The 15000-nt window shown below is 43.8% G+C and overlaps 1 protein-coding gene across 1 annotated transcript; it reads left to right on the forward strand.

The window, feature by feature from the left end:
• Positions 1 to 1619: 1619 nt before the first annotated feature.
• LOC113653056 (neuromedin-K receptor) lies at positions 1620 to 5980 on the forward strand. The gene is made up of 5 exons (XM_027162482.2): positions 1620 to 2253; positions 3117 to 3305; positions 3749 to 3899; positions 4143 to 4339; positions 4544 to 5980. Exons 1-5 carry the CDS (start codon positions 1883 to 1885, stop codon positions 4824 to 4826), a joined length of 1191 nt encoding a protein of 396 aa, XP_027018283.2. The 5' UTR covers positions 1620 to 1882; the 3' UTR covers positions 4827 to 5980.
• The last annotated feature ends 9020 nt before the right edge of the window (positions 5981 to 15000 follow it).

Here is a 15000-nt window from a genome sequence, read left to right on the forward strand (position 1 = left end):
GTGCGGGATCAGTGTGCGGGGTCAGTGTGCGGGGTCAGTGTGCGGGGTCAGTGTGAGGGGTCAGTGTGCTGGGATCAGTGTGATGGGTCAGTGTGCGGGGTCAGTGTGCTGGGTCAGTGTGCTGGGGTCAGTGTGCGGGGTCAGTGTGATGGGTCAGTGTGCTGGGGTCAGTGTGATGGGTCAGTGTGCTGGGATCAGTGTGCTGGGATCAGTGTGCGGGGTCAGTGTGCTGGGTCAGTGTGCGGGGTCAGTGTGCTGGGGTCAGTGTGAGGGGTCAGTGTGCTGGGGTCAGTGTGAGGGGTCAGTGTGCTGGGGTCAGTATGTGGGGTCAGTAAAGAGACTTTATCCTCATTTACAGCAGATTATTTTTAAATAAAAACCTTTAGACCAAAAACTGCTTCAGTGCAATAAATAAATAAATAAATAAATAAATAAATAAATAAATAAATAAATAATTCTTGCCTTTTAATTCTAAACCCGTGTTAATATGCAAATCAACACCATTTTGTATTATTGTACTAGTTTTTTATTTGAAATGGTTTCTGCTTGTTTTTTCAGTCAGTAACGTTTCTGTGATGTAAGTTTTCATGTCATAAACATCGAACAACAGAAACTGCATAAAACAAGACAAACACAGAGACACATAAAGATCAACATGTGCAAGTGTGAGACAGCAGACACAGGACAGCAGACACAGGACAGCAGACACACAAAGTACACACAATAGCACTGACCACTTGTCTCACACATTGTGTTATAAAGTACTTTGTACAACAATTTGTAAACATACACAAACTTATAGCAGTTAATGAGCTATTGATGTGTGTGGTGTAAGAACATCAAAGAGAGAGTGATTAATTTGTACAGTCTGGAGTAGTTAACACAGTGTGAGTGTGTGTGTGTGTGTGTGTGTGTGTGTGTGTGTGTGTGTGTGTGTGTGTGTGTGTGTGTGTCAGAGACTCATTGCAGTTGCAGGTGGTGGTTAGGATTATGGTGGTGGTTATGGTGATGATGGTGGTGGTGGGGTTGTGGTGTTGATGATGATGATGATGATGATGATGGTGGTGGTGGTGGAGGTGATGTTGATGTTGTTGATAAAGATGATGATGGTGGGGTGGGGGGCTGGGGGTGTTGGTGATCATGATCATGATAATGATGGTGGTGGTGGTGGGGTTGTGGTGTTGATGATGATGGTGATGTTGATGATGACGGTGATGTTGATGATGATGTTGATGTTGATGATGATGATGGTGATGTTGATGATGGTGGTGGTGGTGCTGCTGCTGCTGCTGATGATGATGATGTTGTTGATGATGATATAGTGGATGATGGTGATGTTGATGCTGCTGCTGCTGCTGATGATGATGATGATGTTGTTGATGATGGTGGTGATGTTGATGATGGTGGTGGTGGCGCTGCTGCTGCTGATGATGATGATGATGATGTTGTTGATGATGATATAGTGGATGATGGTGATGTTGATGCTGCTGCTGCTGCTGATGATGGTGATGTTGTTGATGATGGTGGTGATGTTGATGATGGTGGTGGTGCTGCTGCTGATGATGATGGTGATGTTGTTGATGATGATGTTGTTGATGGTGATGTTGATGATGGTGGTGGTGCTGCTGCTGTGTTGTGACACTGTGTCTCTGAAGGTGTGAAAACTTTATCTGCTTTATCTCAACACCACGTGCTCTAATGAGAATCTAGTGCACTATGTGGTACTGCAGTGTGATCGGTTTAGGACGCAGACAGAGCGCGCGCCTTCACCAGGAGCAGACAAGGAGTGTGTGCGTGAAGCTGCGCGTGGTCTTTGCGCTCCCTGTAATCCAAGTTATTTGTTTGTTTGTTTGTTTGTTTTGTTTATTGTTCAGTGTGAACGATGTCAGCCGCCGGTAACACGTCGCTTGTCCCCTTAACTAACTTCACCAACCGGTTCGCGCAGCCGCCGTGGCGCGTGGCTCTGTGGTCGCTGGCGTACAGCTTGGTGCTGGTGGTCGCCGTGTTCGGGAACCTGGTGGTCATCTGGATCATCGTGGCGCACAAGCGCATGCGGACGGTCACCAACTACTTCCTACTGAACCTGGCGGTGGCGGACGCGGCCATGGCGGCTCTTAACACACCAGTGAACTTCGTGTACGCGGCGCACGGAGACTGGTACTTCGGGGACGCGTACTGCAAGTTTCACAACTTCTTCCCGGTGGCCGCCGTGTTCGCCAGCATCTACTCCATGACTGCCATCGCTGTGGACAGGTGTGTGTCTCACACACACACACACACACACACACACACACACACACACACACACACACACACACACACACACACACACACACTGCAGTGATTTAGTTGTAAGTCGTTATGATGACTTCTTCAGGTTTCTTCACTGTAGACCGACAGCGCAACTAGAACCTTTATTAAGCACAGAACCTTTCATTCTGCCCCGTCTCATGAGAACCCCATATGTCTGTGCACGTGCTATGGAGCACAACCTGGAGGCCCCAGGCGTGTGTGTGTGTGTGTGTGTGTGTGTGTGTGTGTGTGTGTGTGTGTGTGTGTGTGTGTGTGTGTACTGTGGATATGCTGTTATACAGTTTTTTTGTGATGTAAAAATATAAATCATATGAGAACTTTTCACCAACTCAGTGTTAATTTACAGTGTGTGAAAATTAAGTGACTATTTTTATATTAAATAATTTTATACCTATTATAATTTATTACATTAATACAATTGTAAATAATAAAAATTGTATCCATTGTGTACATACACAGAAAGGGATAAAAATTATTATTACATGATTTTTTTTATCTCTCTCACACACACACACACACACACACACACACACACACACACACACACACACACACACATTCGAATTGACTGAGTGTGGAGGACTGTTGTGTGACCTGTCGTGTCAATGTTTCAATACAATGTTCAAGAAGAATAGTGAGGAGAAGGTCAGTGTGAGGAGCAGACAGGGTGTGATGACGTGTCTCTGTAAATCTGAACTCTATCTGATCTCATTCTGTAATCATTAATGTTTTGCTGCAGCGCTGAGGATGATGACATCATAACAGCGTGCTCTCTAACACAATGTCACTTCCTGTCCTTACAGGTACATGGCCATCATCCACCCCCTGAAACCACGTTTCTCATCCACTTTAACCAGAGTGGTGATCGTGTGTGTGTGGAGCTCGGCCGTGGTGCTGGCCTTCCCTCTCTGCTTCTACTCAAAGACCAGAGCCATTCCCAAGAGGACGCTGTGCTATGTGGCCTGGCCCCGCCTCCGCAGCGATGCCTTCATGTACTACCCATACACACACACACACACACACACACACACACACACACACACACACACACACACACACACACACACACACACACACACATATTAACACTCATCCAGTCAGATTGGTTCTCCACTTTGATTCATGATAAATAAGGAATACACAAGAATCTTCTGTGTGTGAAATTCACCTTCTCACTACTTGTGTCCCAAGTGTCATGTCACATCCCATATGCAAATTAGAGAACAGTGTTGTAAGCAACTGTTACTTGTTTTTGTAAAGTTCTCTTCCATTTTAGAGCCAAACTAAAATAACACACTTCACCTTTATGGATTTATTTATGATTATTTAATCACTCATATGATTAAGAGGTATTATTGCTAAAACACTGTTGTCAAATTGTGTGTGTGTGTGTGTGTGTGTGTGTGTGTGTGTGTGTGTGTGTGTGTGTGTGTAGGTACCACATCATTGTAGCAGTGCTGGTGTATCTGCTGCCCCTAGTGGTGATGGCGATCACATACAGCGTGATAGGAGTCACACTGTGGGGCGGCGGCATGCCAGAAAACTCCTCTGACAACTACGTGGAGCAGCTACAGGCAAAGCGCAAGGTGTGTGTGTGTGTGTGTGTGTGTGTGTGTGTGTGTGTGTGTGTGTGTGTGTGTGTGTGTGTATCATATTTCATGTTTCTAACAATATCTTATAAATAATAATAATAATAATAATAAGATCTGAGGGCTTTTTCAAATAGTATTAGTGTTTGAGTTGAAACCTGTGTGTGTGTGTGTGTGTGTGTGTGTGTGTGTGTGTGTGTGTGTGTGTGTGTGTGTGTGTGTGTGTGTGTGTGTGTGTAGGTGGTGAAGATGATGATGGTGGTGGTGGGGACCTTCGCTCTGTGCTGGTTGCCGTATCATGTCTATTTCATCATTACAGGTCTTTACTCCAACATCAGCAGGTGGAAGTTTATCCAGCAGGTTTATCTGGCTGTGTTGTGGCTCGCTATGAGCTCCACCGTTTACAACCCCATCATCTACTGCTGCCTCAACAGCAGGTCTCTCTCTAACACAGACGCACACACACACACACAGATGCACACACACAGACGCACACACACACACACACACACACTCTGCAGTATCTATGAAATGACAAGCTACTGTAATGTAAATGATATTACGTCATTATTTATTTTAAGTTCTGTGTTCTGATGCTGTGTTTTGGTTCCATGGTGTTCTGGGTTCCGTTGTTGGTGAAGGTTCCGTGCAGGTTTTAAGCAAGCGTTTCGCTGGTGTCCCTTCATCACCGTGTCTCACCAGGATGAGCTGGAGCTGAAGACGACGAGATTCCAGCGGAACCGTCAGAGCAGCCTGTTCACCGTGACCCGCCTGGAGTCCAGTGCCGACACACACACCTCTCACTCCTCACGCCGCAAGAGTTCCGCCGCCAGTCGGCACAGCAGCCTCGGCAGCCAGTCACGACTCGCCACCCGCCTCTCTCTGAACGGCTGTCAGCACACCGTAAACACCACGCCCACCTAGAGCTTTCAGCCAATCAGACACCACAATTAGAGGAGTTACGAACAGAAATTTGTGACGTGTGTAATTAAGACTGAATAACTCTAAAAAGTCTCTAAATGTTACTGAATTTCCTGTTAAATTACTTTTTAAGTGTGAGATCGTAGGCTGATGATGTCATAGTTTGAGTTAAATTAACCAATCAGCAGCTTTGCATCAAATCAGACTCAGTTTAACTTCACACACATTACACACACTCGCTATAATCACACTTTCTTTCTTTCTTTCTTTCTTTCTTTCTTTCTTTCTTTCTGTTACATTATTTTACTTATTTTTATACCAGTTTTTTAACTCTACATTAATTGGTGTTTGTTTTTGAGACATTTAAGAGCGTCACATAAATCCATCATTCAGCTCATAAAAGCTCTGAAACTGTTTGACTTCCAAACAAACGCTTCTGACTTTCACTCGACAGAAACGAGTCTGAAATGAGATTTTATGAATGTTAGTGTTCAGTTGTGCAGCAGGCTGAAGGTGGAGCTCAGTGTGTGAGAGAGAACAGGACTGTGTGATTTACTCGTCTACAGTGTGATCTGTTCATTCTCACACTGTTTATGTTCTTCTCAGCATCCGGCGTACCTTCTCTCTCTCTCTCTCTCTCTCTCTCTCTCTCTCTCTCTCTCTCTCTCTCTCTCTGGTGAAACATTGTGTGGGGACATTAGACAATTTTCAATTTTTATCATTTCAATTTCTAAATTTTATTTCCTAACAGACTCACAGACACACACACACACACACACACACACACACACACACACACACACACACACACACACACACCACAATCAGACCTGAATAACAGTCATATTGTTTATTAGCATGTCTTTATATCCTAATTGCTAATTAGCAGCTTTCTCTCTGCAGCACTGAGTGTAAACTATATGTGTGTTTAATATCATTATTATAAACATTATATAACCTGAACACATAATTAACACTGATGTCATCTGTATCACTTCCTGTTTATTAGCTGGTTTTTAGACACTAACAGACCCACAATGTAAATGCCTCGTGTTTCATTGTAGAGTTTTTAATAAATGGATTGTAAACTTCAGCATGAGAAAAAATCCTCTGGATGTCATTAATGTGTGTAAACAGATTTTATTTTTTATGTTAAATCTTCAGGAAACAAACAAATGTTGTGTGTCTTTGTGTTCTGAGCAGCGTAATAATAAGGAGCAGAATCCAGCACATCATAGAGGATCAGAATAATTTAGAAATGTATCTGTCTCTTATTCACACACACACACACACACACACACACACACACACACACACACACACACACACACACTGGTAGTAAAGGCTGGCAGAAACTGGTGCTGTTCATCACACTTGTGCTTTAGCAGAAACATCTATAATCTAAACACAATAAAGTCTGGTGTAAACACGTCTGTGAACAAACTGCCACGTGACACAAACACAGCAACACAAACTCAGTTCATTTAAAACAGACATGAAGTGACTTACAAACAGTTCAGGAGAAGCAGCGTGGTCTGTTTATACCATTAACACATCAGCATCTGGCAGCATCGCCATCCACTGAACTCTACACTGAACTCTACACTGAACACTACACTGAACTCTACACTGAACTCTACACTGAACACTACACTGAACACTACACTGAACACTACACTGAACTTTACACTGAACACTACACTGAACTTTACACTGAACTCTACACTGAACACTACACTGAACTCTACACTGAACTCTACACTGAACACTACACTGAACTCTACACTGAACACTACACTGAACTCTACACTGAACACTACACTGAACACTACACTGAACACTACACTGAACTTTACACTGAACACTACACTGAACTTTACACTGAACACTACACTGAACTCTACACTGAACTCTACACTGAACACTACATACACTGAACAAACTAACACGGAACTCTACACTTAACACTACAATTAACTCTACACTGAACACTACACTGAACTCTACACTGAACACTACACTGAACACTACACTGAACACTACACTGAACTTTACACTGAACACTACACTGAACTTTACACTGAACACTACACTGAACTCTACACTGAACTCTACACTGAACACTACACTGAACTCTACACTGAACTCTACACTGAACACTACACTGAACTCTACACTGAACTCTACACTGAACACTACACTGAACTCTACACTGAACACTACACTGAACTCTACACTGAACTCTACACTGAACACTACACTGAACACTACACTGAACTTTACACTGAACACTACACTGAACTCTACACTGAACTTTACACTGAACTCTACAATGAACTCTACACTGAACTCTACACTCTACACTGAACACTACACTGAACACTACACTGAACTTTACACTGAACTCTACACTGAACTCTACACTGAACACTACACTGAACTTTACACTGAACACTACACTGAACTCTACACTGAACACTACACTGAACTTTACACTGAACTCTACACTGAACTCTGCACTGAACTCTACACTGAACTCTACACTGAACACTACACTGAACTCTACACTGAACTCTACACTGAACTCTACACTGAACACTACACTGAACTTTACACTGAACACTACACTGAACTCTACACTGAACTTTACACTGAACTCTACAATGAACTCTACACTGAACTCAACACTCTACCCTGAACACTACACTGAACTTTACACTGAACTCTACACTGAACTTTACACTGAACACTACACTGAACACTACACTGAACTCTACACTGAACTTTACACTGAACACTACACTGAACTCTACACTGAACTCTACACTGAACACTACACTGAACTCTACACTGAACACTACACTGAACTCTACACTGAACTCTACACTGAACTCTACACTGAACACTACACTGAACTCTACACTGAACACTACACTGAACTCTACACTGAACTCTACACTGAACACTACACTGAACTCTACACTGAACACTACACTGAACACTACACTGAACTCTACACTGAACACTACACTGAACACTACACTGAACTCTACACTGAACTCTACACTGAACTCTACACTGAACACTACACTGAACTCTACACTGAACTCTACACTGAACTTTACACTGAACACTACACTGAACTCTACACTGAACACTACACTGAACACTACACTGAACTCTACACTGAACTCTACACTGAACACTACACTGAACTCTACACTGAACTCTACACTGAACACTACACTGAACTCTACACTGAACACTACACTGAACTCTACACTGAACTCTACACTGAACTCTACACTCTACACTGAACACTACACTGAACTCTACACTGAACTCTACACTGAACACTACACTGAACTCTACACTGAACTCTACACTGAACTTTACACTGAACACTACACTGAACTCTACACTGAACACTACACTGAACTCTACACTGAACTCTACACTGAACTCTACACTGAACTCTACACTGAACACTACACTGAACACTACACTGAACTCTACACTGAACACTACACTGAACTCTACACTGAACACTACACTGAACACTACACTGAACTCTACACTGAACTCTACACTGAACTCTACACTGAACTCTACACTGAACTCTACACTGAACACTACACTGAACTCTACACTGAACACTACACTGAACTCTACACTGAACTCTACACTGAACTCTACACTGAACATTACACTGAACACTACACTGAACACTACACTGAACTCTACACTGAACTCTACACTGAACTCTACAGGACACTGAACTCTACACTGAACTCTACAGGACACTGAACACTACACTGAACTCTACACTGAACATTACACTGAACTCTACACTGAACTCTACACTGAACACTACACTGAACTCTACACTGAACTCTACACTGAACACTACACTGAACTCTACAAGACACTGAACACTACACTGAACTCTACACTGAACTCTACAGGACACTGAACACTACACTGAACTCTACACTGAACTCTACACTGAACTCTACACTGAACTCTACACTGAACTCTACGGGACACTGGACACTACGCTGAACACTACACTGAACTCTACACTGAACTCTACACTGAACACTACACTGAACTCTACACTGAACTCTACACTGAACACTACACTGAACTCTACACTGAACACTACACTGAACACTACACTGAACTCTACACTGAACACTACACTGAACTCTACACTGAACTCTACAGGACACTGAACTCTACACTGAACATTACACTGAACACTACACTGAACTCTACAGGACACTGAACTCTACACTGAACATTACACTGAACTCTACACTGAACTCTACACTGAACTCTACATTGAACACTACACTGAACTCTACGGGACACTGAACACTACACTGAACACTACACTGAACTCTACACTGAACTCTACACTGAACTCTACAGGACACTGAACACTACACTGAACTCTACACTGAACATTACACTGAACTCTACAATGAACTCTACACTCTACACTGAACACTACATTGAACACTACACTGAACTCTACACTGAACACTACACTGAACTCTACACTGAACTCTACAGGACACTGAACACTACACTGAACTCTACACTGAACACTACACTGAACTCTACACTGAACTCTACACTGAACTCTACACTGAACTCTACAGGACACTGAACTCTACACTGAACATTACACTGAACTCTACACTGAACTCTACACTGAACTCTACATTGAACACTACACTGAACTCTACGGGACACTGAACACTACACTGAACACTACACTGAACTCTACAATGAACTCTACACTCTACACTGAACACTACATTGAACACTACACTGAACTCTACACTGAACACTACACTGAACTCTACACTGAACTCTACAGGACACTGAACACTACACTGAACTCTACACTGAACACTACACTGAACTCTACACTGAACTCTACGGGACACTGAACACTACACTGAACTCTACACTGAACACTACACTGAACTCTACACTGAACTCTACGGGACACTGAACACTACACTGAACACTACACTGAACACTACACTGAACTCTACACTGAACACTACACTGAACTCTACGGGACACTGAACACTACACTGAACACTACACTGAACTCTACACTGAACTCTACACTGAACACTACACTGAACTCTACACTGAACACTACACTGAACTCTACACTGAACTCTACAGGACACTGAACACTACACTGAACTCTACACTGAACATTACAATGAACTCTACACTGAACCCTACACTCTACACTGAACACTACATTGAACTCTACACTGAACTCTACAGTGAACACTACACTGAACTCTACACTGAACACTACACTGAACTCTACAGGACACTGAACACTACACTGAACACTACACTGAACTCTACAGGACACTGAACACTACACTGAACTCTACACTGAACACTACACTGAACTCTACAGGACACTGAACACTACACTGAACTCTACACTGAACTCTACAATGAACTCTACACTGAACACTACACTGAACTCTACAGGACACTGAACACTACACTGAACACTACATTGAACTCTACAGAACACATTACAGGACATTTAACTCTGCAGGATGCTGAACTTTGAATGAGACTTATCTTTAGAGGACACTTAATTCGATAGAACACTTAACTCTATAAGACATATGACAGCACGCTGAACTCTACAGAAAGTTATTTGGATTTCCACGAGCTCATTTTTATTTACATTAGTGACAGAGCTGTGAGTCTCTTCACTCTAACTGTAAAGTTTATTTATGGTTCTGAGGGAAATTCCAGAGAAAAGAGATTTCCCAAATGAATTCATCACCTGGAAATAAAGAACATCCGAGCCCTTTAAAATTCTAACCCACTGCTGCCACACACACACACACACACACACACACACACACACACACACAAAAGCAGCAGCAGCAGCAAACTCAAATATTATGGTGAAGTGAAAGGGTGCAGCTGTGGTGCAGTACAATGTGACCCTCTGAGATCCAGTGGAGGCTGCTGTCCTTCCTCCTCTAGTGAACCTCATCGTCTGAATCATCTTCATCTTCAACTGCTTCTCTCCATAAGTGTCCATTAAAATAAACATTATCACCCTTAAAAGGGATGTTTTTACTGACTTCTTCCTTTACTCTTCTTCTTGTCTTTACTCACTGAGTTGATTTACATTTTTCTGGTGATAAAAAAGAAAAGGGAAGTGAGGAACAATGTCAATCATCCAACCCTTTGTACAATAACCACACACACACACACACACACACACACACACACACACACACACACACACACACACACACACGAGTGCCTCCTGTATGAAGCGTTGCCTTATATGGAATCTAATCCTGTAGAAAGTGTAGACTGAGGAGGAATGTCTCCAGGATCACCTCCCTATGTCTCCAGGATCAGCTCCCTATGTCTCCAGGATCAGCTCCCTATGTCTCCAGGATCAGCTCCCTATGTCTCCAGGATCAGCTCCCTATGTCTCCAGGATCAGCTCCCTACTTTCACCTCGAAGATCTTTTTATTTTATTTTTCCACACAGATGAACACAGCTGAGTAAAATGTGGCATGTGGACTGATGATGATGCCTAATGTTAAAAGTCGTTAGAGAAAACTACACGAGTGCAGAAGTCCTAATGATCATGCATTATTATATTCTGCTTGTTTTGTCGTGATCACGGCTTAAATTTCTCCTGATCTCTGTACAAGAACATGTTCTAGAAAAGCAGCATCGTGGATGATCTCATGTGCTTCAGTGTCTGACACTTAAGAAGGAGGCTGTGACCCTACTGCAGTTACCCAGGGTTAGTGTTAGTGACCCTACTGCAGTTACCCAGGGTTAGTGTTAGTGACCCTACTGCAGTTACCCAGGGTTAGTGTTAGTGACCCTACTGCAGTTACCCAGGGTTAGTGTTAGTGACCCTACTGCAGTTACCCAGGGTTAGTGTTAGTGACCCTACTGCAGTTACCCAGGGTTAGTGTTAGTGACCCTACTGCAGTTACCCAGGGTTAGTGTTAGTGACCCTACTGCAGTTACCCAGGGTTAGTGTTAGTGACCCTACTGCAGTTACCCAGGGTTAGTGTTAGTGTTAGTGACCCTACTGCAGTTACCCAGGGTTGTTGTTAGTGACCCTACTGCAGTTACCCAGGGTTAGTGTTAGTGACCCTACTGCAGTTACCCAGGATTAGTATTAGTGACCCTACTGCAGTTACCCAGGGTTAGTGTTAGTGACCCTACTGCAGTTACCCAGGGTTAGTGTTAGTGACACTACTGCAGTTACCCAGGGTTGTTGTTAGTGACCCTACTGCAGTTACCCAGGGTTAGTGTTAGTGACCCTACTGCAGTTACCCAGGGTTAGGGTTAGTGTTAGTGACCCTACTGCAGTTACCCAGGGTTAGTGTTAGTGTTAGTGACCCTACTGCAGTTACCCAGGGTTAGTGTTAGTGTTAGTGACCCTACTGCAGTTACCCAGGGTTATTGTTAGTGACCCTACTGCAGTTACCCAGGGTTATTGTTAGTGACCCTACTGCAGTTACCCAGGGTTAGTGTTACTGACCCTACTGCAGTTACCCAGGGTTAGTGTTACTGACCCTACTGCAGTTACCCAGGGTTAGTGTTAGTGACCCTACTGCAGTTACCCAGGGTTAGTGTTAGTGACCCTACTGCAGTTACCCAGGGTTAGTGTTAGTGACCCTACTGCAGTTACCCAGGGTTAGTGTTAGTGACCCTACTGCAGTTACCCAGGGTTAGTGTTAGTGACCCTACTGCAGTTACCCAGGGTTAGTGTTAGTGACCCTACTGCAGTTACCCAGGGTTAGTGTTAGTGACCCTACTGCAGTTACCCAGGGTTAGTGTTAGTGACCCTACTGCAGTTACCCAGGGTTAGTGTTAGTGACCCTACTGCAGTTACCCAGGGTTAGTGTTAGTGACCCTACTGCAGTTACCCAGGGTTAGTGTTAGTGACCCTACTGCAGTTACCCAGGGTTAGTGTTAGTGACCCTACTGCAGTTACCCAGGGTTAGTGTTAGTGACCCTACTGCAGTTACCCAGGGTTAGTGTTAGTGACCCTACTGCAGTTACCCAGGGTTAGTGTTAGTGACCCTACTGCAGTTACCCAGGGTTAGTGTTAGTGACCCTACTGCAGTTACCCAGGGTTAGTGTTAGTGACCCTACTGCAGTTACCCAGGGTTAGTGTTAGTGACCCTACTGCAGTTACCCAGGGTTAGTGTTAGTGACCCTACTGCAGTTACCCAGGGTTAGTGTTAGTGTTAGTGACCCTACTGCAGTTACCCAGGGTTAGTGTTAGTGACCCTACTACAGTTACCCAGGGTTAGTGTTAGTGACCCTACTGCAGTTACCCAGGGTTATTGTTAGTGTTAGTGACCCTACTGCAGTTACCCAGGGTTAGTGTTAGTGACCCTACTGCAGTTACCCAGGGTTAGTGTTAGTGACCCTACTGCAGTTACCCAGGGTTAGTGTTAGTGACCCTACTGCAGTTACCCAGGGTTAGTGTTAGTGTTAGTGACCCTACTGCAGTTACCCAGGGTTAGTGTTAGTGACCCTACTGCAGTTACCCAGCAGGCCTCTGGTCCTGAGAGCACAGTTAAAGTCACCACAGGTTAATTGTAGGAGCTGCTTTTAGATACAGAGCGTTAATAGAGCTGAAAGAGGAAACAGAGCGTCCACAAGCTCTCACAGCACACAACTATACATTCACACAAAACACCATTGTGTAATAAATTATATATAAATTATATAATAGCAGCATTTGATACGGTCAACCACAAGACTCTCTTATCCTCCCTCAAGAGTCTTGGGATTTGCGGATCAGCTTGGGAATGGTTTGCCTCCTACCTGGAAGGACGCTCATATCAAGTAACATGGAGGGGAGTGACATCTGCTCCACGCAGACTCTCCACTGGCGTCCCACAGGGCTCAGTACTTGGTCCTCTTCTTTTCTCCTTGTATACTCACTCTCTTGGTGAAGTTATTTCATCACATGGGTTCTCTTACCACTGCTATGCTGATGATACACAACTTATCTTCTCTTTCCCCCCCTCAGATGCCACAGCTTCTGACCGGATCTCAGCATGTCTGGCAGAAATTTCATCATGGATGACTGCTCATCAGTTAAAGCTCAATCCTAGCAAAACTGAACTGCTGTTCATCCCAGGTGATTCATCCCCAGGTCATGATCTTGCTATATCCTTGCACAACGATCTGATCTCCCCTTCAGCCACAGCTCGCAACCTTGGGGTAAACATGGACAATCAACTGTCCTTTTCCTCTCATGTTGCAAATGTGACTCGCTCATGTCGGTTTCTTCTCTACAACATTAGAAGGATTCGGCCATTTTTGTCCACACAGACTGCTCAGGTACTTGTTCAGTCTCTTGTCATTTCTAGACTGGATTACTGCAATGCACTGCTGGCAGGTCTACCTATGAACGCAATCCGTCCTCTGCAAATGATCCAAAATGCAGCTGCCCGGCTTGTTTTCAACCTGCCAAAGTTCTCGCATACCACCCCGCTACTGCGATCCCTCCACTGGCTTCCGGTAGCTGCACGCATCCGGTTCAAAACACTGATGCTGGCCTACAAAGCCAAAAATGGACCAGCTCCCTCTTACCTCAAAGCCCTCATCATTCCTCGCACTGCACCCCGTAACCTCCGATCTACCAGCACTGCTCGACTGGTTCCACCATCTCTCAGGGTAAGAGGCAAGTATACTACAAGACTCTTCTCTGTACTGGCACCAAGGTGGTGGAATGAACTTCCCCTAGAGGTCCGGACAGCTGAGTCACTGGCTATTTTCAAGCGGCGGTTGAAGACCTACTTATTCAGGAAGCACTTCAACTAGCACTTCTTTCCTTATCTTTTGCATTTAAAAAAAAAAAAAAAAAAAAAAAACTTTGACACTTTTTCATTGTAACTTTGAACAAATGTTTTAAACTCATGGTGTCTTAAGTATGTAACCTAGTGAACCAGCATTAATGTATTCAGTGTTAGAGATTTAAGCACTTATGTACGTCGCTCTGGATAAGGGCGTCTGCCAAATGCTGTAAATGTAAATGTAAATGTAAATAAATGTACAACAGAACACACAATAAACTGACAGTGTTTAGGAGAATAAAGGCGTAACGTTTTA

This window comes from Tachysurus fulvidraco, chromosome 23 (genome assembly GCF_022655615.1).
Source record: "Tachysurus fulvidraco isolate hzauxx_2018 chromosome 23, HZAU_PFXX_2.0, whole genome shotgun sequence".
NCBI classification, from domain to species: Eukaryota; Metazoa; Chordata; class Actinopteri; order Siluriformes; family Bagridae; genus Tachysurus; species Tachysurus fulvidraco.

Excerpts from the sequence above, each read along its gene's own strand:
- LOC113653056 (XM_027162482.2), top strand. The coding sequence starts at position 1,883 with ATGTCAGCCGCCGGTAACACGTCGCTTGTCCCCTTAACTAACTTCACC. Across the intron at positions 2,254-3,116 it reads ACTGCCATCGCTGTGGACAG|GTACATGGCCATCATCCACC; the intron begins GTGTGTGTCTCA and ends CTGTCCTTACAG. Across the intron at positions 3,900-4,142 it reads AGCTACAGGCAAAGCGCAAG|GTGGTGAAGATGATGATGGT; the intron begins GTGTGTGTGTGT and ends GTGTGTGTGTAG.